The 27,563-nt window shown below is 47.1% G+C and overlaps 1 protein-coding gene across 5 annotated transcripts in view; it reads right to left on the bottom strand.

The window, feature by feature from the left end:
• Positions 1-27,563, bottom strand: part of DPYD (dihydropyrimidine dehydrogenase) — a 609,010-nt gene that overhangs the window by 411,427 nt on the left and 170,020 nt on the right. For all 5 annotated transcript variants that reach the window (XM_068166235.1, XM_068166240.1, XM_068166238.1 and 2 more), the window contains exons 6-8: positions 18,463-18,659; positions 15,138-15,219; positions 7,310-7,397 (exon numbers count right to left, since the gene is read on the bottom strand). In XM_068166235.1, coding sequence (XP_068022336.1) covers positions 7,310-7,397; positions 15,138-15,219; positions 18,463-18,659 — 367 coding nt within the window. The remainder of the gene's footprint in view (positions 1-7,309; positions 7,398-15,137; positions 15,220-18,462; positions 18,660-27,563) is intronic.

Here is a 27,563-nt window from a genome sequence, read left to right as displayed (position 1 = left end):
CAGATCACTATCAAACCTTTTCCTCTAGTAGTTGCTAATTCAATGCATGTCTTTATAATCCCTAATTCCACCTTGGTCTCTACAGCATTACACACAGCCACAGCCTAATTGGGGAAGGTAAGACAGTGAAAAATAAACCAGTATGGAGGCAAGGTGTGACTCAAATTTGGATCCTAGAAGTTGCCAGAAGTTGATTGCATCTACTGGCCATCTGCTCATTTACAGCTCCAGTCCAAGGCAGTCTCCTGAGCTTTAAACAGTGACTTAAACGCACCAGATCTACAGGATAGAGATAAACCGTCACAGAGAGTACAGAATTAATCAGGTTGGAAAAGACCTCAGAGATCATCAAGTCCAAACTATCACCAAACACTACCTAATCAACTAAACCATGGTACTAAGTGCCTCATCCAGGCTGTTTTTAAACACTTCGAGTGACGGTGACTCCACCACCCCCCTAGACAGCCTATTCCAATGGCCAATCTCTCTTTCTGTGAAGAATTTCTTCCTAACTCAATGCCTTAGGATGCAAAGACTTGAAGCTAAGTATCTTTATATATTTATTATTATTATTATTATTATTATTATTATTATTATTATTATTATTATTATTATTATTATTGTTGTTATTACTAATAATGGTTAGAATAACAATTTTACAGTAACACTCTCAAGGTGTATTCCTTTGTGGGCCTCCTAGGAATTCCTTACCCTTCAGCTCTGAAACAGAGCAAACATGTTGACTAAGGCACACTTCTAACATCTTCCCAAATAGCTCTCTCCAAAAGCCATTTCTGTTCTTGTTCTTCAGTATGGTCACTGGCTAGAAGAGCTCAAATTTCAGTCTCCTGTGCTTTACTTTCCATAGCCCAAGCTGAGGAGTGCACTTTTCCTGCCTCATGCAACATTCCCACAATGCAGTAGAGTTTCCCTGATGTTTGTGTGGGAAACAGCTTTTGAAGTTCTCTTTGCATCCCCACCTGCCTTCATGAAGCTGGCTAGTTACAAGCATCCATTTCATGAATCACATCATGGACATGCACAATTCTGACTGAGTTTATCAACTGAGTGCCAGCTCATTTGCAAGACTTAAGGTTTAGTCTTCCAAAATCTTGCTGCTATGAAAAAGTCTTCTCACAAGTGTACTTTCTTGTCTCATCAGGATTTTATCTTCTTTTACACACCCACTCATAGAATCAAAGAATTGTCAGGGTTGGAAGGGACCTCAAGGATCATCCAGTTCCAACCCCCCTGCCAAGTGCAGGGACACCTCACACTACAGCAGGTTGCTCACAGCCACATCCAGCCTGGCCTTCAAAACCTCCAGGGATGAGGCTTCCACCACCTCCCTGGGCAACCTGTGCCAGTGTTTCACCACCCTCATGGGGAACAACTTCTTCCTAACATCCAATCTCAATCTACCCATTTCTAGTTTTGCTCCATTCCCCCCAGTCCTATCACTGCCTGACACTCTAAAAAGTCTCTCCCCAACTTTCTTGTAGCTCCCTTCAGATACTGGAAGGCCACAATAAGGTCTCCTGGGAGCCTTCTCCAGACTGAACAGCCCCAACTCCCTCAATCAGTCAGGATAGGATGTCCAGCCCTCTGCTCATCCTCGTGGCACTTCTCTGGACACCTTCCAGCACCTCCAGATCCTTCCTGTAGTAGGGGCTCCAGAATTAACGTTTTTTCCCCCATTAATAGGGTGTGGTGGGTTGAAATTAACCCTCAACTAATTTCAGAGAATTACCCCCAAATAAAAATTGCTCAGACCAGCTCCCTTTGGGATGGAAGCAAATGAAACTCTATTTACAAGCAAACTAAGCTCAAGAACTATGAACTGCAATGAATATGTCCAAAATACACAGTAGATGTACAATACAGAGATATTTACAATTTATAAACAACACAGAAACTCCTCAGACTCCCCAGGATGGATCAGGGGGAACCATTCACCTCCTCTCCCACCCCTCCCTCCTTCCAGTTACCTCATACAGCAGACAAAACAGAGATCCCATGGCAAGGGCATGGGAGAGAGAGAGAGAAGTTGCAAGCAGAAGTGAAGGAATAAGAGAAGAGAGAGGGAACTGTTTATGCCTCTGCTCTCTCTCCCCATTAGCAATCCAATGAATTCTACAGACCTTATCAATGGCAATATATTTTACCTTCAGTCTTTGCAGTCAGGATCCAGGTTAATGTTCCCTGTTTCAATTGTAACATAGGGAAAACTGAAAACTACCATGTTTAGTTTCCATCAAGGCACAGATTCATTCAGGAGCAAATTACCACTCTATAAAAGAAAAACCTTCTCTAATCATTTTCTCTCCATGATTCAGAGCAACACTCAAATGCCACTTTTCATCCAATGTGTTTTGTTCAGCAGGCAATGAACACAAAAAGAAATACACTACAGAAACACTACAGAAAAAACCTGCTGCTGTTGAGGATGTGTAAATGCTCATTGCTGGGGGATGAGAAGCTCAACAGGAGCCAGCAGTGTGCACTTGCAGCCCAGAAAGCCAACCAGAGCCTGGGCTGCAGCAAGAGAAGTGTGGCCAGCAGGTCCAGGGAGGTGATTCTCCCCCTCTGCTCCACTCTGCTGAGACCCCACCTGGAGCACTGTGTCCAGTTCTGGAGCCTCTATTACAGGATCTGGAGGTGCTGGAAGGTATCCAGAGAAGGGCCACGAGGATGATCAGAGGGCTGGAGCTCCTCTCCTATGGAAACAGACTGAGGGAGTTGGGGCTGTTCAGTTTGGAGAAGACAAGGCTCCAATGAGACCTTCTTGTGGCTTTCCAGTATCTGAAGGGGGCTACAAGAAAGCCTGGGAGGGACTTTTTAGGGTGTCAGGGAGTGATAAGACTGGCGTGGGGGGGTGGAGCAAAACTAGAAATGGGTAGATTCAGATTGGATGTTAGCAATAAATTCTTCCCCATGAGGGTGGTGAGAAACTGGAAGAGGTTTCCCAGGGAGGTGGTGGAAGCCTCATCCCTGGAGGTTTTTTCAGGCCAGGCTGGATGTGGCTGTGAACAACCTGATGCAGTCTGAGGTGTCCCTGCCCATGGCAGGGTGGTTGGAATTGAATGATCCTTGAAGTCCCTTCCAAACCTGATAATTCTATGATTCTATGATTGCATTAATAGAGGTAATCCCAGAAATCCATAACACTTGATCTGTCTTCCATCTTTTCCTACTGGTATGCTATGACACATTAATGTCTGGTGTCTTACAAAGGATATGACAGGCAGACATGAGGGTAATAGGGAGGGACAACTTCATCATGAATGCAAGGTAGCCTCCAGTACCAAAACTTTGTGGGAACACATAATCCTTCATTAGCATTGATAGCCTGTGTTTCCTAATACAATCAGCAAACGTGTGGTCTCCAGCAGAAATATGTTTCAGATACCTTCTCCTGCTTATTAAAATCCTGGCTGTGTGCCTTTCCCTGGCATCTGTAAGGCACAACGCTCTCCAGACACAGCTCCAACTGAAAATGTTTTATACTGAGGTAAATTTATAAAGGTCAGAAAGCAAAATTGAGTAAATGAAGGTCACAGAAAGAAACCAAACATTCCAGTCCTGTGAGCAGTGGTCACTTTTGATGACCTGTTTCTGAACTGCTGTTTTGAATTTCTGAGTCATGAATGCAGATAAACCATGCTAATTTCCCAAAGCCAACTGATCATTTTTTTTTATCCCTAAATGTTAGACTCAAATATTTATTTAATTAATTATTAATTAATCCCTTTTTTTTTGAGTGTGGTCATAGAATCACAGAATCAACCAGGTTGGAAAAGACCTCAGAGATCATCAAGTCCAACCTGTTACCCAATACCTAACACCTCGTGACAACTAAACCATGGCTCCAAGTGCTACATCCAATCCTATTTTGAACACCTCCAGGGATGGTGACTTCACCACCTCCCTGGGCAGCACATTCTAATGGCCAATCTCTCTTTCTGGGAAGAACTTTCTCCTCACCTCCAGCCTAAACTTCCCCTAGTGCAGCTTGAGACTGTGTGCTCTTGTTCTGGTGCAGCTTGCCTGGGAGAAGAGACCAACCCCCACCTGGCTGCAACCTCCCTTCAGGTAAATTGTAGACAGCAATGAGGTCTCCCCTGAGCTTCTCTTCTCCAGGCTAAACCCCAGCTCCCTCAGCCTCTCCTCACAGGGCTGTGCTCCAGACCCCTCTCCAGCTTTGTTGCTCTTCTCTGGACACGTTCCAGCATCTCAACATCTTTCTTAAACTGAGGGCCCCAGAACTGGACACAGTACTCAAGGTGTGGCCTGACCAGTGCTGAGTACAGGGCACAATGACTTCCCTGCTCCTGCTGGCCACACTGCTCCTGAAGCAGGCCAGGATGCCATGGACCTTCTTGGCCACCTGGGCACACTGGTGGCTCATGCTCAGCTGCTGTCCACCAGTACCCCCAGGTCCCTTTCTGCCTGGCTGCTCTCCAGCCACTCCAACCCCAGCCTGTAGCACTGCATGGGGTTGTTGTGGCCAAATGCAGAATGTGGTATTTTTTAAATGCCATCATGCTTGACTGCCCATCTCTCCAGCCTGGCAAGGTCCCTCTGCAGAGCCCTCTTACCCTCTAACAGATCGACGCCTGCCCCCAACTTGGTGTCATCTGCAAACTTACTGATGATGGACTCAATCCCCTTGTCCAGATCATCAATAAAAGTATTGAATAAAGATTCACAAAGGGATAGAGATCTCACAAAGCAGGTTTGAAAGACATAGAGGAAAACAATAAAGGAGCTAAGCTGAACCACTGTCTTGTACTTGGCGACATCGAAATAGGAGGCATCGGAATCCCTGTGCCTGTGAAGTCTCTAATAATGTGAGGCTGTAGGATTAGATAAATCACAGCACTCTGTATTATAATCACACAACAGAATAGACCTGCAAAAGCTTATTATAGTGCACAACCAGATGGCAAACAACAGTTGTCGCTGCACTAAGAATTACATCTCTGTAATCAATAATAGGAAGGAGGAACAGTTGGACAACTTGTTTCCTATTATGTTCACTTAGGCAACGTCTAGATCAATAAAGAGCATTAAGCCTCATATCAACTGTAGAAGATGCCTGCTCGAAATGCCTATCATCTGGTAGTGATGGGTCCAGCTGTACTTCAAAATACTTGTAAATGGATAACAATTCTCATCTAACACCAGAAAGAAGCACCGAGTCAGATAGGAGGCAGGTGCAGGACTTCTTTAGCATATGAAAGAAGACAGACCTATGATGCCAGCTTTAGTATGAGTCAAAGTCAGCTTATTTTGTTAACCCATCCCATAATTACATTTCACTACAGCCCAGCTGAAGGAGGTTACATGCTTTCTATGGAGGGAAAGAAAAAAAACCACCCAAGCATGGTATCAGTGGCTCGCACACAGAGGCAGCAATTATGTGGGGATAGGAAGCGGGTGGCAAAAAAACCTGGGAAATGAAACTTGTGTAGTTATCACTGCAGGCCAATATGGCAATTAATTACAAGGGAGGTTTTTCATTCATGCCTTTTTTAACTATATAAACAAGCAAGACAGAATACAGAATACAGAATTAACCAGATTGGAAAAGACCTCAGAGATCATCAAGTCCAACCTATCACCCAACACCATCTAATCAACTAAACCATGGCATCAAGTGCCTCATCCAGGCTCTTTTTAAACACTACCAGGGATGGTGACTCCACCATCTCCCTGGGCAGCACATTCCAATGGCCATTCTCTCATTCTGTGAAGAATTTCTTCCTCACATCCAGCCTAAACCTCCCCTGGTGCAGCTTGAGACTGTGTCCTCTTGTTCTGTCACTGTTGCCAGGGAGAAGACACTAACCCCCACCTGGCTACAACCCCCCTTCAGGTAGTTATAGACAGCAAGAAGGTCTCCCCTGAGCCTCCTCTTCTTCAGGCTAAGCAACCCCAGCTCCCTCAGCCTCTCCTCACAGGGCTGTGCTCCAAACCCCTCCCCAGCTTTGTTGCTCTTCTCTGGACACCTTCCAGTGTCTCAACATCTTTCTTAAACTGAGTGGCCCAGAAGTTGACACAGGACTCAAGGTGTGGCCTAACCAGTGCTGAGTACAGGGGCAGAATGACCTCCCTGCTCCTGTTGGCCACACTATTGCTGATCCAAGCCAGTATGCCATTGGCCTTCTTGGCCACCTGGGCACAGTGCTGGCTCCTGTTCAGCCTACTGTCAACCGGTACCCCCCGGGCTCCTTTCTGTTTGGCAGCTCTCCAGCCACTCCGACCCCAGCCTGTAGGAAAAATCAACCACTTTGGCTACATCCTCATCTTACTTAAAAAACATATCACAGAAGTGTGAGAAATTTAACAAATAACTAGTTTAAGACAGCCAGTTTTACGTTGCTGGGTTTCCAAACTTTTCCCCATGTTCCATACTTTCATCATGCATCAAAGTGAATCTCTCTCATATCATGCAGTTAACACAGACACAAGTCCCAGGCTATTCTTAGATGCCCATTGAACGTCAAGGTGATCAGCTGTAGGAAAGTTGTTGCAGCCACTGTTCTGGGGACAGCTGCTGGATGCGTGCAGAGAGCAATACCCCTTAGCTGACCAAATCCTTATCTGCCTAGAGCACAACAATCACATTCCATGGGTGCCAAGAACAACAGCCTGACATGTTGGCACCCTTGGATTGGAACATGCTGCAGAAGCCACCTCCTTGACATACTGGCACCTCTCATTGGGAAAAGATTTTAGCTGATAGATGTGGCTGGGTTTCACTGGTGAAGGGATTGATAACAAAGAGTATAAGAAACAACCACCCTGAGAAATAATTACTGGGGTTAGAGACTTAAGTTGGGAACAGCTTGAGGGCGTTAGAGCTTTGCTAGGGACTTCGACTTCTGTTAGTCAGATACTTCTGGCTATGGCTTTGGTGTAGGGATGCTGCTAGGGATACACTTAAGACTACTGTTAGCTGCTTCATCTGTTAAGGGCTTCCAGGACGACTTCTGTAGTTGGGACTCTGAGACTCTGTAATGCTGAGGATTCTACAAGGCAGCAATAAAGGACATCTGGGACAACTTCTGAGATTCTCTGTTCTCTGCCTTTCTGGAATCTGATTGCTATATGGCAACAAGGTTCCTGCCTTCATTCGTCACCCAATGGCCCCTGAACTGGAAAAAACAACAGTTGCTGCCCACACTTGGATGGACAGCTGACCCTTTTGAGAGAACAACACAAGACTATAAATGCTGAGTCACTCACTCCTTTCCCAATAGCCCCCAAATCAGGAGAAGAACAACAGACAGTGAGCTCTTCTTACCTATTCCAATGAAGACCGCCTCATAGCCATCATCTTTCAAGGTAGTGAGCGTCATTCCATCTATGGCGAGGCCTTTATTAAAAATTATCTGAAAAGAATTAAAGATTACTTGCTTTTCAAGTAATAATGTGAGAAACAACTTCTGTTGTGTCCTGCATACAGACATCTTGCAGGATCTTCCCACCCCAAAACAAGCTCTGGACACGTTCAAGCATCTCAATGTTCTTCTTAAACTGAGAAGCCCAGAACTGGACACAGTAAAGATCTTGTTTGTTGTTGAATCTGCCTAGATTCCATTTGATATACTTTTCCTATTGGTGAAAACAAAAAAAGGCAGAATAGAATAGAATAGAATAGAATAGAATAGAATAGAATAGAATAGAATAGAATAGAATAGAATAAGCCAGGTTGGAAGAGACCTTCGAGATCACTGAGTCCAACCTATCATCCAACACCATCTAATCAACTAAACCATGGCACCAAACACCCCACCCAGTCTCTTCCTAAACACCTCCAGTGATGGTGACTCCACCACCTCCATGGGCAGCCCATTCCAATGGCAAATCACTCCTTCTGTGAAGAACTTCTTCCTAACATCCAGCCTAAACCTCCCCTGGTGCAGCTTGAGACTGTGTCCTCTTGTTCTGCTGCTGGTTGCCTGGGAGAAGTGACCAACCCCCACTTGGCTACAGCCTTCCATCAGGTAGCTGTAGAGAGCAATAAAGTCTGCCCTGAGCCTTCTCTTCTCCAGGCTGAACAACCCCAGCTGTCTCAGCCTCTCCTCACAGGGCTTGTGCTCCAAACCCCTCCCCAGTATTGTTGCCCTTCTCTGGACACCTTCCAGCAACTCAACATCTTTCTTAAACTGAGGGGCCCAGAACTGCACACAGGACTCAAGGTGTGGCCTAACCAGTGCTGAGCACAGGGACAGAATAACCTCCCTGCTCCTGCTGGCCACACTATTCCTGATCGAGGCCAGGATGCCATTGGCCTTCTTGGCCGCCTGGGCACACTGCAGGCTCTTGTTCAGCCTACCATTGACCAGTACCCCCAGGTCCCTTTATTCCTGGCTGCTCTCCAGCCACTGTGACCCCAACCTGCAGCACTGCATAGGGTTGTTGTGGACAATGTCTAGAACCTGGCACTTAGATGTGTTCAATCTCATGCTCTTGGACTCTGCCCATCTGTCCAGCCTGGCAGGGTCCCTCCGCGGAGCCCTCCAAACCTACAGCAGATCAACACCTGCCCCCAGTTTGGTGTCGTCTGCACACTTACTGATGTGAAAGTACAGTGTACAATACTTAAAAAACCAAGACTTTTTGTTGTTGTTATCTGTGGAGATTTGCTACAAATTGTGAGATCTATAAATTTTGGAGATGTAGTATAAATTGCACCAGAATTGCGAAAGCCGTGTGCAGCTGTAATCCTTTCAAGAACACACACCAGAGCCTCACAAAATACATTCCACAAAGTGCCATTACATTATTTATTTATTTATTTATTTACTTGTTTTATCCTATTGTGTACATCTGTTATGAAATCCTAATGATGGAATTCAAATAGCAAGACTATTCTGCGTGGGGATTCACAATACTCCCAGGGCCCAGCTCCGTAATCCTTACTCAGCTGACTAATTCTGACTAATTTCAGTCGAATTAGTTGAACAAACAGCACCACGGAGCACTTACACAACAGATCACCTTCAATCACTGATTTGAGATGCTTTAAGTAAACACCCAAAATCACTTCCAGCTTGGAGAGGTATAAAGCCAAGGTATTTAGCTAACCAGCTTGCCAAAGGGTCAGTTGCACACCGACAGCAGAGCTTGGCAGCAAACTGACTTTGAGATTCTCCGCTGCACTTCAAAACTGCAATGGACTTGCAGGTCAAGATGACTTGGTGGCTGTATCAGTTCATTCTGGAGACCCTGGCAGAACAGGGAGCCCTGGGGAGCTGCGCTTTGGAGAGGGTCTCCAGCAGCCTACACCCAGTAATCTTGTTTGAAATGGTCTTGGTGCTTTATTCTTAGCCCCATCTCTACTTCAACCTTTGTTCTGTCAGTTTTTTCAGGGTTTGCAAAGGGATCTCCAGAGTAGAAAAACAGACTTGCAGCATCCCGACCCATCCCACAGGGAGGTCTGCTCCCTACCAGGGGCAGGGGTTAGGGACATTGCGAAGAGATTCCCTGAATTAATCCAGCCCACTGACTATTACCCTCTGATGGTAATACAGGCTGGGAGTGATGAGATTGACAGGAAGGGCACTAGGACAATTAAGAAGGAATTCAGGGCCCTTGGACAATTGATTGATGGGGCAGGAGCTCAAGTGGTGTTCTGCTCAATTCCTTCAGTGTCAGGGGTGTACACTGAGAGGAATGGGAGAACCCACACCATCAACAATTGGCTCAGGGGATGGTGCCAGCGGCAGAACTTTGGGTTCTATGACCACGGGGCAACTTTCACTGCACCTGAACTGCTGGGTCCTGATGGGGTGCATCTATCTAGAAGGGGTAAAAGAGTCCTGGCACTGGAGTTGGCAGGGCTCATTAGGAGGGCTTTAAACTAGGTCTGAAGGGGGTGGGTGAGGCAATCGGTCCCTCTGCAGAGGTAAGAGTAGGGCGCAAGGTAGGGTTAGTTGAGAAGTCAGGAACCCAGCTGCGATGCATGTACACCAATGCACGCAGCCTGGGCAACAAGCAAGAGGAGTTGGAGGTCCTAATCCATCAGGGCGACTATGATGTAGTCGCCATCTCAGAAACTTGGTGGGACAGCACCCACGATTGGAGTGCTACAATGGGGGGTTACAGGCTCTTTAGGAGGGACAGGCGAGGGAGAAGAGGAGGAGGGGTGGCTCTGTATATTAGAGAGTCAATCTCTGCCACACAACTTGTGGTGGAAGATGAGGTAGTTGAGAGCCTGTGGGTCAAAATCAGAGGACAACCTAACAAGTCTGACATCCTGATTGGAATCTGTTACAGACCACCCAACCAGGATGAGGCGGCTGATGAGTTGTTCTACAAGCAACTGGAGGCTGTCTCAAGATCATCTGATCTTGTCCTTGTTGGTGACTTCAACCTCCCAGATATCTGCTGGGAACTTAATTCAGCAGGGAGGAGGCAGTCCAGAAGATTCCTGGAGCGAATGGAGGACTGCTTCCTGACACAGCTGTTAAGCGAGCCTACCAGGGGACAGGCTCTGCTTGACCTGCTGTTCTGCAATAGGGAAGGGCTAGTGGGAGATGTGATCGTGGGAGGCTGCCTAGGGTGCAGTGACCACGAGATAGTGAAGTTCTCAATATGCAGGGAGATTGGGAGGAGCACCAACAGAACCTCCACCTTGGACTTCCGAAGGGCGAACTTCAGCCTATTTAAAAAACTTGTCTGCAAAGTCCCCTGGGTACCAGCCCTCATGAACCAAGGGGTTCAGGAGGGTTGGACCTACTTCAAACAGGAGCTCTTGAAGGCACAGGAATTGGCGGTTCCCATGTGCCGGAAGGCAAGCCGGCGGGGAAGGCGACCAGCCTGGATGAGCAAGCAGCTCCTGGAGGATTTAAGGGGGAAGAGGAGGCTGTATCACCTTTGGAAGGAGGGGAAGGCTTCTCGAGGTATGTTCAAGGAAGCTGTTAGATTATGTAGGAATAAAATTAGGGAGGCTAAGGCCCAGCTGGAACTGAAGCTGGCCACCTCAGTCAAAGATAATAAAAAGCATTTTTATAAATATATTAACAATAAGAAGAAGGGCAGGAAGAACCTGAACTCCCTAGTGGACCTGGAGGGGAACACAGTTACTGAGGATGAGGATAAAGCTGAGGTCCTGAACACCTTCTTTACCTCAATGTTTAACAGCAAGGCAGGAGTTCAGGACGAGTGGTCTCCGGAGCTGGGCATTGGGGTCGGGGAGCAGAGTAATACCCTGGAAATCCATGAGGAGTTAGTTCGGGACCTGCTGAGCCACTTGGATATCCACAAGTCCATGGGACCGGATGGGATCCATCCTAGGGTGCTGAGAGAGCTGGCGGATGTGCTAGCTAGGCCACTCTCCATCATTTTCCTCCAGTCCTGGCTCACTGGTGAGGTCCCAGATGACTGGAAACTGGCCAACGTGGTCCCCATCCACAAGAAGGGTCGGATGGAGGAACCTGGAAACTACAGGCCGGTCAGCCTGACCTCAGTGCCAGGGAAAGTGATGGAGCAGATTATCCTGGCAGCAATAACTGCGCACCTGAAGGATGGCCAAGGGCTCAGGTCCAGCCAACATGGATTCAGGAAGGGCAGATCCTGCCTCTCCAACCTGATCTCTTTCTATGATCAGGTGACCCGCCTGGTGGATGTGGGGAGGCCTGTGGATGTGGTCTACCTAGACTTCAGCAAGGCCTTTGACACCGTCCCCCACAGCAAACTGCTGACTAAGCTGTCAGCCTGTGGATTGGACCACTACACTCTGTGCTGGGTTAGGAACTGGCTGGAGGGCCGGGCCCAGAGAGTGGTCGTGAACGGTGCTGCATCCAGCTGGAGGCCAGTCACCAGTGGTGTCCCCCAGGGATCAGTGCTGGGCCCTGTCCTCTTCAACATATTCGTTGATGATCTGGATGAAGGGGTAGAGTCAGTCATCAGCAAGTTTGCAGATGACACAAAGTTAGGGGCAGATGTTAGTGAATTAGAGGGTAGAAAGGCTCTGCAGAGGGACCTTGACCAACTGGAAAGATGGGCAGAGTCCAATGGGATGGCTTTCAACAAGTCCAAGTGCCGAGTGCTGCACTTTGGCTATGGCAATCCCATGCAGAGCTATAGGCTGGGGTCGGAGTGGCTGGAGAGCTCCCAGACAGAGAGGGACCTGGGTGTGCTGATCGACAGCCACCTGAATATGAGCCAGCAGTGTGCTCAGGTGGCCAGGAGGGCCAATAGCATTCTGGCCTGCATTAGGAATAGTGTGGCCAGCAGGAGCAGGGAGGTCATAGTGCCCCTGTACTCTGCTCTGGTTAGGCCGCACCTTGAGTACTGTGTCCAGTTCTGGGCTCCTCAGTTTAAGAAGGACATTGAGACACTTGAGCGTGTCCAGAGAAGGGCAACAAGGCTGGTGAGAGGCCTTGAACACAAGCCCTATGAGGAGAGGCTGAGGGAGCTGGGATTGTTTAGCCTGGAGAAGAGGAGGCTCAGGGGTGACCTTATTGCCCTCTACAACTACCTGAAGGGTGGTTGTAGCCAGGAGGGAGTTGGCCTCTTCTCCCAGGCAACCAGCACCAGAACAAGGGGACACAGTCTCAAGCTGTGCCAGGGGAGGTTCAGACTCGAGGTGAGGAGGAAGTTCTTCACCGAGCGAGTCATTCGGCATTGGAATGGGTTGCCCAGGGAGGTGGTTGAGTCATCGACCCTGGAGGCGTTCAAGGGGAGATTGGACGTGGCACTTGGTGCCATGGTCTAGTCATGGGGTCTGCGGTGTCAGGTTGGACTCGATGATCCTCGAGGTCCTTTCCAACCTAAGTGATACTGTGAAATTTAAAGTCTTGCATCCTACCAGCATTTCTGCAAAACCTGGGCAGCATGAGGTTCTCACTTGGGGCTTGTGACATCAGTCTACTGATCTCACAACACGAACCCATGCCAAAGGTTGCAGGAAGAATTTCTTGCTTCACTGAAACTTAGAATCACAGAATCAGCCAGGTTGGAAAAGAGCTCAAAGATCATCAAGTCCAACCTATTACCTAATACTTAACACCTCATGACAACTAAACCATTGCTCCAAGTGCCACATCCAATCCTTTTATGAACACCTCCAGGGACGGTTACTCCACCACCTCCCTGGGCAGCACATTCCAATGGCCAATCTCTCTTTCTGTGAAGAAATTTCTCCTCACCTCGAGCCTAAACCTCCCGTGGTGCAGCTTGAGACTGTGTCCTCTTATTCTATCACTGGCTGTCTGGGAGAAGAGACCAACCCCCACCTGTCTACAACCTCCCTTCAGGTAGTTGTAGACAGCCATAAGGTCTCCCCTGAGCTGCCTCTTCTCAGGCTAAGCAACCCCAGCTCCCTCAGTCTCTCCTCATAGGGCTGTGCTCCAGACCTCTCCCCAGACTTGTTGGCCTTCTCTGGACACATTCAAGTGTTTCAATGTCCTTCTTAGATTAGTGTTGTGTTAAAAATATATTACCCCTCCTAGTACTCAATGATTTGATCCAGTGCTGCATTCTACATGTGTAACATCTCTGAGAGCATGCAGCAGTTGTAAACACTATTGAAATCTTCAGCTCAAGCCCTGAACTGACACCAAAGCTACGTTCCCTTTATCTACAAACAGCACTCAGTTGTTGAACAGAATAATGACCAACCCCCCATCCCTTACTGTCCAAGAAGCTGATTGACTGCTATTGCACATTGATGAGGGAACAGAGTGTCTACTCAGCAAGTTTGCTGGTGACACCAAACTGTGAGGCTTGGTGGATACAGCTGAAGGCTGTGCAGCCCCCTAGCGATGCTTGGACAGACTGAGAGCTGGTCACAGAGGAACCTAATGAGGTTCAACAAAGACAAGTGCAGAGTCCTGCACCTGGGAAGGAAGAATAAACTGCAGCAGTACGGGTTGGGAGGTGATCTGCTGGAGAGCAGCCCTGTGAAGAAAGACCTGGAAGTGCTGGTGGACAATAAGTTTTGCATGGGACAGCAATGTGCCCTAGGGGAAAATAAGGCCAATGGGATCCTAGGATGCATTAAGAGGTGTCCAGCAGATCCAGGGAGGTTTTCCTCCCACTCTGCTCTGCCCTAGTGAGGCCTCACCTGGAATATTGCATCCAGTTCTGGGCTCCCCAGTTCAAGAGGGACAGGGATCTGCTGGAGAGAGTCCAAGGGAGGGCTACAAGGATGATTAGGGAGGCTGAGGGACCTGGGGCTGTTTAGTCTGGAAAAGAGATGACTTAGAGGGGATTTAATAAATCTTTATAAATATCTGAGGGCTGGGTGTCAGGAGGGAGGGCCCAGGCTCTGCTCAGTGACAGGACAAGGAACAATAGATGTAAGCTGCAGCACAGGAGGTTCCATCTCAACACAAGGGGGAATTTCTTTACTCTAAAGGTCACAGAGCACTGGAACAGGCTGCCCAGAGAGGTGGTGGAGTCTCCTTCTCTGGAGACTTTCAAGGCCCATATGGATGCATTCCTGTGTGACCTGAGCTAGAATGTATGGTCCTGCTCTGGCAGGGGGTTTGTACTCAATGATCTCTTTGGGTCCCTCCCAACCCCTGACATCCTGTGAGCCTGTGATCACGTTGACATTTTATTCCATTTGATGCATTTAGTTATAAAATTAACTTGGATTCAAGACTGTGTAATAAGCCACTAAGCAAAAATACAACCAACCAACCAACCAACCAAAAAACCACACACATACACACACAAAAACCCCAAACCCCAAACTGGGGGCAGAAGGAACAAAAGGAGAAGTCTCAAACATGAACGTTTTAAGCAGTGCCAAGCTCACACGAACCAAAAGAAAAAAAAATGGCTTAAAAAAGAAATATCAAATGGTTCCAATGGCTCTATTGAACCCCTAAAGCAATTTAGGAATTTGTTTCTCACAGACAATTAATCACATGCAGGCATGCCAGATGAGAACTATTGATTGCCCTTTTCCAAACCAGCGGCGTTCAGACAGGAGACAGACAAATGCTCTGAGCAAGGGGAAGCATCTTCCTGCCTCAGCCTAGCATAGGTTTTAATCGTTCTTTACTAATGTGCATGACATTTTGCTGTTAATCTTTGGCAGAATTCCTGTTCTTTTTTTTTTTTTTTGGCTTTCTCCTTGGAGCTATACATAGGCAGGACACACTTTTCATTACCTTCACTCCCAGATCCTTCATCAGCTCAGCTTCAAACTGCACCACGTCATACGGCAAGCGGAACTGGGGGATTTCAGACGTACTACAAGAAAGGAAAATGCCTGTGAAATACTTCCAGCTACTGGGAGGAAAGGTTTGGGGTTTGGTTTTTTTCACTTGTTAAAAATTCAATACCTGTAGCACACCTCAGATAATTGTGATGCATGGGAATGGAAATGTGCTGAAACTTGATGGTTGGCTTTTTTTTTTTTCTGTCAGAGCAGCATTATTCAGCCAATGCTAAAGACATAGGACCAAGAGGCAACACAGAAACACAGAAACACTCAGGTTGGAAAAGCCCCTCAGGATCACCAAGTCCAACCCAGAACCCTACACTGCAAGGGTCAGCCCTAAACCATAGCCCCAGGCACCACATCCAAACCACCTTTAACCACATCCAGGCTTGGGGACTCCATCATCTTCCTGGGCAGCACATTCCAATGCCTGACCACTCTTGCTGGGAAAAAAATTCTTCCTAATGTCCAGTCAAAAATACCTTGAGGCCAAACCTGTCCTCACTCATAGGTAACTATTTAACATATGTTAAGCTTGGGTCCAGAAGAGCGTCAGGTCCATTCCTCTGGTTCACCAATAAGTAAGCTTAAGACAACCATTTCATAAAATGTATTATGTGTACTAAAAGCAAAGTGATCTTCTAGCAACCACCCATCATTAAGCTATCCAAAACTAATTTCATTTCCCAAATACAGAATCACAGAAATGTCAGGGTTGGAAGGGACCTCAAGGATCATCCAGTTCCATCCCTCCTGCCATGGGCAGAGACACCTTACACTACATCAGATTGCTCACATCCAATCTGAATCTATCAATTTCTAGTTTTCTTCCATTCCCCCCAGTCCTATCACTCCCTGACACCCTAAAAATTCCCTCCCCAGCTTTCTTGTAGCCCCCTTCAGATACTGGAAGGCCACAATTAGGTCTCCTGGGAGCCTTCTCTTCTCCAGACTGAACAGCCACAACTCCCTCAGTCTGTCCTCATAGCAGAGCAGCTCCAGCCCTCTGATTGTGGCCCTCCTCTGGACATGTTCCAGCACCTTCATTTAACAGGGGCTCCAGAACTGGACACAGTGCTCCAAGTGGGGTCTCAGCAGAGCAGAGAAGGTGGGAGAATCACCTCCCTAGCCACACTACTCTTGCTGCAGCCCAGGGTCTGGTTGGCTTTCTGGGCTGCAAGTGCACACTGGTGGCTCATGTTGAGCTTCTCATCCGTCAGCACCTCCAAGTCCTTCACTTCAGGGCTGCTCTCAAGCCAGTCCCTGCTTTGACCCAGATGCAGGACCTTGCACTTGGTCTTTTTGAACCTCATGAGGCTGTCATGGGCCCACCTCTCCATCCTGACTGCCTATGTATTCACATAGCTGACATAGCTGACTGCCTATGGATTAACACCCTGATAATTAGGTAGAATACTTCTGAACCTCACTGGCTAAACATGCAAGCATTCAGTTCAACTTCTCCAGCATTGATTCTCTGTTTTTTCCAGAGCACTGAATAAGTATTTGACATTATGACATTATGGATCAAACTCATTAATGGTGTCAACTTTATTGATTTCAGTGATGCTCCATTGAGACATGGGAATGCATCAACCTTTTCCCTCACACTGCCTCTTTCCACTTTCTCTTTTGCAAAGACCTTAGCAGGAGTCCACCTTCAATGTGAAATTTAATCTTGGTGTAGCATGGATTAGTAGCCACTAGCCAGTTTCTGAAACACTTTGTCTTATTCAGAGGGATATCCACAAATGTACAAGATATGATCTCAGCCACTGGTACAGAGCTAAAAATTAATCTTCTAGTGCAGAGGACATAACAATATGCAAAGGTGAGCCAAGTGTTTACCATACAGACAACCTGCAAAGGTGCCTTCCTTTGTGTATCTACAGCTTGTGGCAGGCTGAGAACTGTAGGGGGGTTATTTCACTGCTATGAGATGGTTTATTAAAGCTGCAAGTCCAGGCACACATGATGGATTTATTCACTGCCACCTTTATTTGCATTAGACAGTTCATGAGAGCATTCTAAATTTAAAATTCTCCATGAAATTGCTATCTGTCTAAAGCATTTAAAACATCTCCCAGTTCCTTCACTCTGTGAGGCCACAAGTACTTAATCTTGTTTGAAAACTACAAGAGACAGGAAAATGGTTCCTGACAATTTTCCTACGTGTTAATTTGATAATAAGTATTGCACTGTGGAATTTTAGAAGCCATATGGAAAGAATATAGCAGACAGGCACTAGATTTTCAGTTCAAGCTTGCCTGCTTTAACTTGAATGTATAGTGGGCTGCATCAAGAGAGGTGTGCCCAGCAGCACCAGGGAGGCGATTCTCTGCACCCCCATTCCACTCTGGTGAGACCCCATGTAGAGCACTGTGTCCAGTTCTGGAGCCCATATTAAAAGAAGCATCTGGAGGTGCTAGAAAATATCCAGAGAAGGGCTATGAGGATGATCAGAGTGCTGGAGCTTCTCTCCTATGGAGACAGACTGAGGGAGCTGGGGTTGTTCAGTCTGGAGAGGAGAAGGCTCCAAGGAGACTGTGTTGTTACCTTCCGGTATCTTTAGGGAGCTACAGGAAAGCTGGGGAGGGACTTTTCAGGGTGTCAGGAAGTGATAGGACTGGGGTGGATGGAGCAAAACTAGAAATGGGTAGATTGAGATTGGATGTTAGGTAGAAGTTCTTCCCCATGAGGGTGGTGAGAAGAGGACACAGTCTCAAGCTGTGCCAGGGGAAGTTTAGGCTGGAGGTGAGGAGAAAGTTCTTCACTGAGAGAGTTGTTAGCCATTGGAATGTGCTGCCCAGGGAGATGGTGGAGTCACCATCCCTGGAGGTGTTCAAGAGGGGATTGGACGTGGCACTTGGTGCCATGGTTTAGTCATGAAGTCTGTGGACAGGATGGGCTACGATCTTTGAGGTCTCTTCCAATCTTGGTGATTCTGTGATTCTGTGGTAGAAGCCACATCCCTGGAGGTTTTTAAGGCCAGGCTGGATGTGGCTGTGAGCAACCTGCTATAGTGTGAGGTATCCCTGCCCATGGCAGGAGGCTGGATCTAGATGTTTCTTGAGGTCCCTTCCAACCCTGACAGTCCTGTGATTCTGTAATTATTAAAGTAAAAGATAGTTTTTTTTTCAGATTGGAGATGTTCTACTTTCTTCCTTTGGCAAAAGTAGAGGGACTGTGTATAAACCATGCTTGCCTAGCATTTCTCTTGCCATGCTTTCTACAATCCCTGGAAACAATGCTTTGTTGTCATTGTTTCTTACCTCAAGCCACCAAAGTACTCCTGTTTCTCAAATATGGTGATGTTCGAGTAGCCCAGCCGAGCCAAGAAGGAAGCACAACTCAAGCTTGCAGGTCCGGCACCCAGAAGAGCTATCTTCACACGATACACTTCAGGCATATCCTCTAGGGCAGGTAAGGAAGGGTTTCTGATCTGAGGAATATTCATAGCCTTGAACACCTGAAAAAGATTACATTCGACAGGTCAAACACTTTACATTCCCTCCTTAAATACTATTACGAGTAACGCGGTGGAGGCTTCTGCTGGCACTGTCACAGATCATTGAGGTAGTAGTGCAGATAGCCACTGAACCTTACAGGGATTCCCAGCTGACAGAACCTGGAGATGGTGCAATTGCAGGGTTTGGTCTTTCCATGGTTCTTTTTAGATTAAAAGGACAAAAAGTAGTATCATAGTATCATAGTATCATTCAGGGTTGGAAGGGACCACAGGGATCATCTAGTTCCAAACCCCCTGCCATGGGCACAGACACCCCACACTAGATCAGGCTGCCCAGAGCCTCATCCAGCCTGGGCTTAAACACCTCCAGGGATGGGGCCTCAACCACCTCCCTGGACAACCCATTCCAGGGTTTCACCACTCTCATGGTGAAGAACTTCCTCCTCACATCTAGCCTGAATCTCCCCACCTCCAGCTTCATTCCATTCCCCCTAGTCCTATCACTACCTGAGATCCTGAGAAGTCCTTCCCCAGCCTTCCTGTAGCCCCCTTCAGATACTGGAAGGCCACAATTAGGTCTCCTCAAAGCCTTCTCTTGTCCAGACTGAACAGCCCCAACTCCTTCAGTCTGTCCTCATAGGAGAGGAGCTCCAGCCCTCTGATCATCCTTGTGGCCCTTCTCTGGACACCTTCCAGCACCTCCAGATCCCTCTTGTAATAGGGGCTCCAGAACTGGATGCAGTACTCCAGTCAGATCTTTCGTTCTGTAAATTTTACCAATATGATGGAACCAGACTACCAGTAACAAACCTGCAACATAGACTCACAGAATTGTCAGGGTTTGAAGGGACCTCAAGGATGGGCAGGGACACCTCACACTACAGCAGGTTGCTCACAGCCACATCCAGCCTGGCCTGAAAAACCTCCAGGGATGAGGCTTCCACCACCTCCCTGGGAAACCTGTTCCAGTGTCTCACCACCCTCATGGGGAAAAGCTTCCTAATGTCTAATCTGAATCTACTCTCATCTAGTTTTGCTCTATTCCTCCCAGTCCTATCACTCCTTGACACCCTAAAAAGCCCTCTTCAGATACTGGAAGGACACAATAAGGTGTCCTTGGAGCCTTCTCCAGACTGAACAGCCCCAACTCTCTTAGTCTGTCCTCATAGCAGAGGAGCTCCAGCCCTCTGCTCACCCTCGTGGCCCTTCTCTGGACTCATTCCAGCACCTCCATATCCTCCTTGTAACAGGGGCTCCAGAATTATATATAAAGGCAGACACATGGCAGAGAATCTCTGTAGCATCAGAAATTCCCTTCTAAACAATGTTGAGATCATTTTTACTCCTGGAAAAGTATTTCTGCAAACAATGCAAAGGGCTTTGACTTCAGAGGTATCTTGTGTGATCCTGGACAAATCACTTAGGGCTTGACTCTTTAGAAGTCACAGACAGTCAGCCTTTGATGGTTTTATGGCTTTTACTGGGAACTGCCTCTGGTATTCAAAGCTGCACTTTCAGAGGTAACCTGTTCTTTAGATGCCTCAGATAATTCTAATAGGGCTTACTTCATATTAATTCCTCACCTCTTTCAGATGTTCTCTACTTTTTACTTGTGTGTTCAAAAGCTGTAGGTACACCTAAAAGTTAAACTGTTCTCCCTTGGCCTCAATTCTTCAGCTGTAAAATGCTGATGATCTGCTCCATTCTGTCTTGACTATTAAAAGCACTTTGGGATGGTCTCTGGCCACTGTGATCTCCTAATCTAGCTGCAATGTCACACAGTTTATTTCAGATTTGCATTTAATTGGTTCTTTGTTCAGGCACACAGGAAAGACACTAAGGCAGAAATATTCCACACAGACTGAGCTAAACTTCACTGTCCTCGTCATTTAGAGACCTTACAGCAGAAGGAATGCCATATCTAGCTTGCATAATCCACACAAGGAAAAAGACTTGCAGCCCCTGTAGGCTACTAAGCATTAGGAGCATGGAAAAGCATAGGATCCCAGGCTCACAGGATGTCAGGGGTTGGAATGGACCTCTGGAGATCATCCAGTTCAACCCCCCCTGACAGAGCAGGGCCAGAGGATCTAGCACAGGTTGCACAGGAATGCATCCAGATAGGGCTGGAAAGTCTCCAGAGAAGGACACAACCTCTCTGGGCAGCCTGCTCCACTGCTCTGTGACCCTCACAGTAAAGAAGTTCCCCTTCGTGTTGAGGTGGAACCTCCTGTGCTGTAATTTATATCCACTGCCTCTTGTCCTGTCACAGGGTGCAAGTGAGCAGAGCCTGTCCCCTCCCTCCTGACACCCAGCCCTCAGATATTCATAGACATAGATCAGATCCCCTCTCAGTCTTCTCTCCAGACTAAACAGCCCCAGGGCTCTCAGCCTGTCCTCATCAGGCAGTGCTCCAGTCCCTTCAGCATCCTTGTAGCCCTCTCTTGGACTCTCTCCAGCAGATCCCTGTCCCTTGAACTGAGCAGCCCAAAACTGGATGCAATATTCCAGGAGAGGTCTCACAAGGGCAGAGTAGAGTGGGAGGAGAACCTCCCTCAATCTGCTGGACACTCCTCCGAATGCACCCCAGGATCTCATTGGCCTTCTTGACCACAAGGGCACATCGCTGTCCCGTGCAGAGCTTGTTGTACAGCAGGACTCCCAGGTCCTTCTCCACAGGGCTGCTCTCCAGCAGATCACCTCCCAGCCTGTACTGCTGCAGTTTATTCTTCCTTCCCAGGTGCAGGACTCTGCACTTATATCTACATCTTTATTTCACTGCAGGCATTGGGAGGAAAGCAGTTAACCCAAGGAATGTGTCTGTGTAGCAGAAGCACAGTGTAACACTGAAAGGATACAAGAGCTCATTGTGCTGGGATTCTCAGTCATACCACAAACACTTCAAGGCTACACCTCAAAAACTTTCAGAAGACAGCATTTTTCCCCATTTAGTTCAAGGAAGAACTGCATTTCCTAACTCCTGGATAGTCCTCTCAAATGAACACACTCTCATTTGTCTTAATAAATACCATATTTAAGCCATTTCACAGAAAACAGAATAAGGAATTAACCAGGTTGGAAAAGACTTTCAAGATCATCAAGTCCAACCTATCACCCAGCACCATCTAATCAACTAAGCCATGGCACTAAGGGCCTTATCCAATCTCTTTTTAAACACTTTCAGTGATGGTGACTCCACCGTCTCCCCAGGCAGCACATTCCCATGGTCAATCTCTCTTCCTGTGAAGAATTTCTTCCTCACATCCAGCCTAAACATCCCCTTCATAGAATAGAATAGAATAGAATAGAATAGAATAGAATAGAATAGAATAGAATAGAATAGAATAGAATAGAATAGAATAGAATAGAATAGACCTTGAGCCTAAACCTCCCCTGGTACAATTTGAGACTCTGTCCTCTTGTTCTGGTGCTGGTTGCCTGAGAGAAGAGACCGATGAGTTTGCCAACAGCTTTTACTTCCATTAATACTCAAGAAGAAAAGGGGTTTTCAAGTTAAACTTTGGCAATTCCACTCAGGAATAGAATCCTTTTAGGCTGGAGGTTAGGAGGAAGTTTTACACAGAGAGAGTGATTGCCCATTGGAATGGGCAGCCCGAGGAGGTGGTGGAGTCACCATCACTGGAGGTGTTCAGGAGGAGACTTGATGGGGTGCTTGGTGCCATGGGTTAGTTGATTAGGTGGTGTTGGATGATAGGTTGGACATGATGATCTTGAAGGTCTCTTCCAACCTGGTCTATTCTATTCTATTCTATTCTATTCTATTCTATTCTATTCTATTCTATTCTATTCTATTCTATTCTATTCTATTCTATTCCATTCCATTCCATTCCATTCCATTCCATTCCATTCCATTCCATTCCATTTGGAATCAATGTTCATTTTTGTGCGTGCGCACTTGAGCTCCCAAGCTGAGGAAACCAATGATGAGCTCCTTCCCCTTCTCAACTCTATACAGCACATTCCCCCAGTCTTTGTAAATTGGCACAGCCTTGTAGCCAACTCTAAGAAGCAGGAGACAGGGTGATTTAAAAAAAAATAATTATCATTTAAACCTGGCAATGGATAGAATATGGGCTGGCTTAATGTGGTTATTCATCGACTGCATAGGCTGAAAACCTTACATGGTGCTGTGAACCTGGGCTGTGATAACCAACATGCAAAAGGGTATCTCTAAAATGGCTGCTTTGTTACACACTGCAAGTTTACAGATGGCACCAAGCTGGGGGCAGGAGTTGATCTGTTAGAGGGTTGAAGGGCTCTGCAGCGTGACCTTGACAGGCTGGACAGATGGGCAGAGTCCAGGGGCATGAGATTGAACACATCTAAGTGCCAGGTTCTAGATATTGGCCACAACAACCCCATGCAGTGCTACAGGCTGAGGTCAGAGTGGCTGGAGGGTGGCCAGGCAGAAAAGGACCTAGGCATATGGGTTGACAGCAGTTGAACATGAGTCAGCAGTGTGCCTAGGTGGACAAGAAGACCAGTGATTAGCAATAGCCTGGATTAGCAATAGTGTAGCCAGCAGGAGCATGGAGGTCATTCTGCCCCTGTACTCAGCACTGGTTAGGCCACACCTTGAGTACTGCATCCAGCTCTGGGCCCCTCCATTTAAGAAAGATGTTGAGATGCTGGAAGATGTCCAGAGAAGGGCAACAAGGCTGGAGAGGGGTCTGGAGCACAGCCCTGTGAGGAGAGGCTGAGGGAGCTGGGGTTGCTTAGCCTGGAGAAGAGGAGGCTCAGGGGAAACCTTATTGCTCTCTACAACTACCTGAAGGGAGGTTGTAGCCAGGTAGGGGTTGGTCTCTTCTCCCAGGCAGCCAGTGATAGAATAAGAGGACACAGTCTCAGTTGTGCAGGGGGAAGTTTAGTCTGGATGTTAGAAAGAAGTTCTTCACAGAGAGATTGGCCATAGGAATGGACTGCCCAGGGATGTGGTGGGTTCAGCATCCCTGAAGATGACTGGATGAGGCACTTTGTGTCATGGTCTGCTTGATTAGATAGCGTTGGGTGATCGGTTGGACTTGATGATCTTACAGGTCTCTTCCAACCAGGCTGATTCTGTGCTTCATGCAGAAACAGCTTGAGTGACACCAAATTTCCACTGCAGTCTCATGCAGCTGTTCTAGAAGGCTGCTCAGTAACACAGATTTTGTCACTTTCCTATTGAAGGCGCACATGGAGCACTATGAACACGTGTGTGCTTAGGAAATCGATCACTGAAATAACTTCATTGTTCATGTAATTGCTTTATTTTATTCATTTAATGTTATTATTTTATTACTGATAAGGTAACTATTTAATTGTATTTACTTAATGTTGTTATTTTATTACTGAAGAGTCACATCCATCAGCTAAAGGTTATAGTGAAGCACTGCCCCTCCTGCAGTGGGCTTGTTCAGCTTCAGAAGCCAAGCACTCACACAGGGAATCCTAGTAGTTCAGGATGGATAGTCAACTTTAATTCTGCCTACTTGCAAATAGGATGGAAACTGTCTTCATGCAGCAGAGCCAGCTTGTGTGGCAGTATCTTGCCATCTGGAATTCAGTGGCAGTTCTACATATTAAGACTGGCAGGGTAACTGTGTGAAAACAGCAAACTGCTTTAATGCGTTTCAAAAGCTTTCCCAATCGCCTCATGGTGAAGTTTCCCTACATTGTAATTCACCTAATTAAGTACCACTGAATACTTCTGTACAAAGCCTTTGGTATGCAGACATGACTGCCTTGGAAGGAAGTGTTCAATGCAACTGTCCTCTGCCCAGCCTGTGGGCAGGATGTAGGTACAGTTTAACACTATTGCCTTTCTTGTCCACCCTCCCTTCAGACAGATGATTTCATTTTTGTTTGGATGGAGTTTTGCTTTTGTTTTGCAGTGCATTTTAACCAAGACTCATCCAGGAAAATAAGACCAAATCATTAATTTTAAAGCTGAACCTCTCAGTGGAAAGACTCAGGCATGTGACACAACGTCCTGCCCACCGGGTTGGAGAGGGATGGATTTGCTGGGAGGACTGTTCAGTGGATAAGGAATTGGCTGGATGGTTACATCCAGAGGGTGGTGATCAATGGCTTGAAGTGCAGATGGAGAGCAGTGACAGTGATGTTCCTCAGGAGTCCGTACTGGGGCCTGCGCTGGTTAATATTTGTATCAGTGACATAGTGATATCAAGGCACCATCAGCAACTTTGCAGATGAAAGCAAACAGATGGACAGGATGGCATCCAGAGGGACCTGGACAGGCTGGAGAGGTGGCCCAGGTGAACTTCATGAGGTTCAACAAGAGCAAGTGCAGCGTCCTGCACCTGGGCTAGGACAATCCTCACTGTCAGCACAGGCTGGCAGAGGAGGTGATAGAAAGCAGCCTGAGCAGAGCCTGTCCCCTCCCTCTTGACATCCAGTCCTCAGATATTGATAAACATTTATTAAATCCCCTCTAAGTCTTCTCTTTTCCAGACTAAAAAGCCCCAGGTCCCTCAGCCCCTCCTAGGCAGTGCTCCAGTCCCCTAATCATCCTTGTAGCCCTCTGCTGGACCCTCTCCAGCAGATAAGACACTGCATGCAAACACAAGTTTGCATCATGACTCCACAGCATTTCCTGCTTAAGTGAACCACAGTGGTTTTGATTGCTGAGCATCTGATTCAGGTTTGATTTTCCTGGAAAGTTTGAGCCAACTCATTTTTAGTCTGGTGGTTTGGGGTTTTTTCCCCCAAATGCAGGCAGGGAAAAGCTGTTTCTCCTCATACAATAAAATTCTGGTCCTTTTCATCACTACCTGACTCTAGTATTACATGTTTTAATGAAAAGATGTGACAACCAGGATAAATTAAAGTAATCCTCTTCAGTCACTTTTGATTTTTCTGAGGAGACTTTTTCTAAGAGGAAATCTGCTGTAGATACACATCACCTATTTGCAGAATTCAGATAGGGGCAGATAGCTGTATTCTAACTAACCTTTATTTGAAATGATCTTTGTACTACAGGATCACAAGATCACAGGATGTTAGTGGTTGGAAGTGACCTCTGGAAATAATCCAGTCCAACCCCCCTGCCAGGCCTAGCTTCTGCTAGCACAGGTCACACAGGAACACATCCAGACAGGGTTGGAAAGTCTCCAGAGAAGGAGACTCCACAACTCCTCTGGGCAGCCTGTTCCAGTGCTCTACAGCTCCTCCTCATGTTAAGGTGGAACCTCCTGTGCTGGAGTTTATAACCATTGCCCCTTGTCCTATCACAAGGTGCAACTGAGCAGAGCCTGTCCCCTCCCTCTTGACCCCCAGCCCTCAGATATTTAATGACATTTATTAGATCCCATCTCAGCCTTCTCCTCTCCAGACTAAACAGCCCCAGGGTTCTCAGCCTCTCCTCATCGGGCAGTGCTCCAGTCCCTCAATCATCCTTGTAGCCCTCTGTTGGACAGATCCCTGTCCCTCTTGATCCGGGGAACCCAGAAATGGATGCAATATTCTAGGTGAGATCTCACTAGGGCAGAGTAGGGAGGGAGGAGAACCTCCCTAGACCTGCTTGACAGACTCCTCTTAATGGACCCCAGGATCTCATTGGCCTTCTTGGCCACCAGGGCACATTGCTGTGCCATGCAGAACTTCTTGTCCAGCAGGACTCCCAGGTCCTTCTCCACAGGGCTGCTCTCCAGCAGATCACCTCCTAACCTGTACTGCTGCAGTTTATTCTTCCTTCCCAGGTGCAGGACTCTGCACTTGTCTTTGTTGAACCTCATTAGGTTCATCTCTGCCCAGCTCTCAGTCTGTCAATCAGCTTTTCTATTAGATATCTACTGCTGATAGTATGAGATATCAAGCAGCTGCTAACATAGACATCAGAATCTAGCTGGTATTTATTTCAGTGTGAGACATATGAGTGCATTCTGAATTGTTAGAATATTTTGCCATTGCTAAGAAGAGAAAACAGCAAAGCAGGGGATGCAATGAGTAACATTGAGGAGCTGATTGTATTAGTTTCACACTTTGCCACCCGTTTCCATGGATATTTATCTGTAGGCTGGTTTATATTAATCTGTGGCAGCTGAATATTTAAAGAAGAAAACAATATTCAGCACAGATTTTAATAATAGCAAAATAAAAAGCAAATGGCATCTTCACTAATCTTCTTGAGGTTGTCAGAATGACATGATCACGCAGCTAACTTCATTTAATTGCAGTGGGTAGCATCTGCAGGGTTTTTTCCACAAACAACTTCCTGTGCAACTCATTATGAGCTTCCAGAAGGCCAAGTGCCAGGTCCTGCACTTGGGGCACAACAACCCCAAGCAATGCTACAGGTTTGGGGCAGTGTGGCTGGAAAGCTGCTGGCAGAAAGGGACCTGGGGGTGCTAATGGACAAGCAGCTGAAGAGGAGCCAGCAGTGTGCCCAGGTGGCCAAGAAAGCCAAAGGCATCCTGGCTGGGATTAGAAATGCTGTGTCCAGCAGCAGCAGGGAGGGGATTGTCCCCTGGGACTCAGCTCTGGTGAGGCCACACCTCAAGTGCTGTGTCCAGTTTTGGGCACCTCAATCCAAGAGAGATGTGGAGGTGCTGGAGCCAGGGCAGAGGAGGGCAGGGAAGCTGTGAAGGGCTTGGGGAATACATCTTGTGAAGAGTGACTGAAGGAGCTGGGGATGGTTAGTGTGAAACAGAGGAGGCTGAGGGGAGCCTCATAGCTCTCTACAACTCCCTGAAAAGACATTGTGGAGAGGCTGCTGCTGGTCTTTTCTCACAGGTAATTAGTGACAGGGGGAACAGCCTCAAGCTGTGACTGGGTAGGTTCAGAATGGACTGTAGGAAGAATTTTTTCCCAGCAAGAGTGGTCAGGCATTGGAATGTGCTGCCCAGGGAGGTGGTGGAGTCCCCAAGCCTGGATGTGTTTAAG

Source organism: Melanerpes formicivorus, unplaced genomic scaffold (genome assembly GCF_026170545.1).
Source record: "Melanerpes formicivorus ecotype bairdi unplaced genomic scaffold, bMelFor1.0.p_v2 SCAF_99, whole genome shotgun sequence".
NCBI lineage: Eukaryota > Metazoa > Chordata > Aves > Piciformes > Picidae > Melanerpes > Melanerpes formicivorus.
This window is presented reverse-complemented; position numbering and strand designations above follow the sequence as displayed.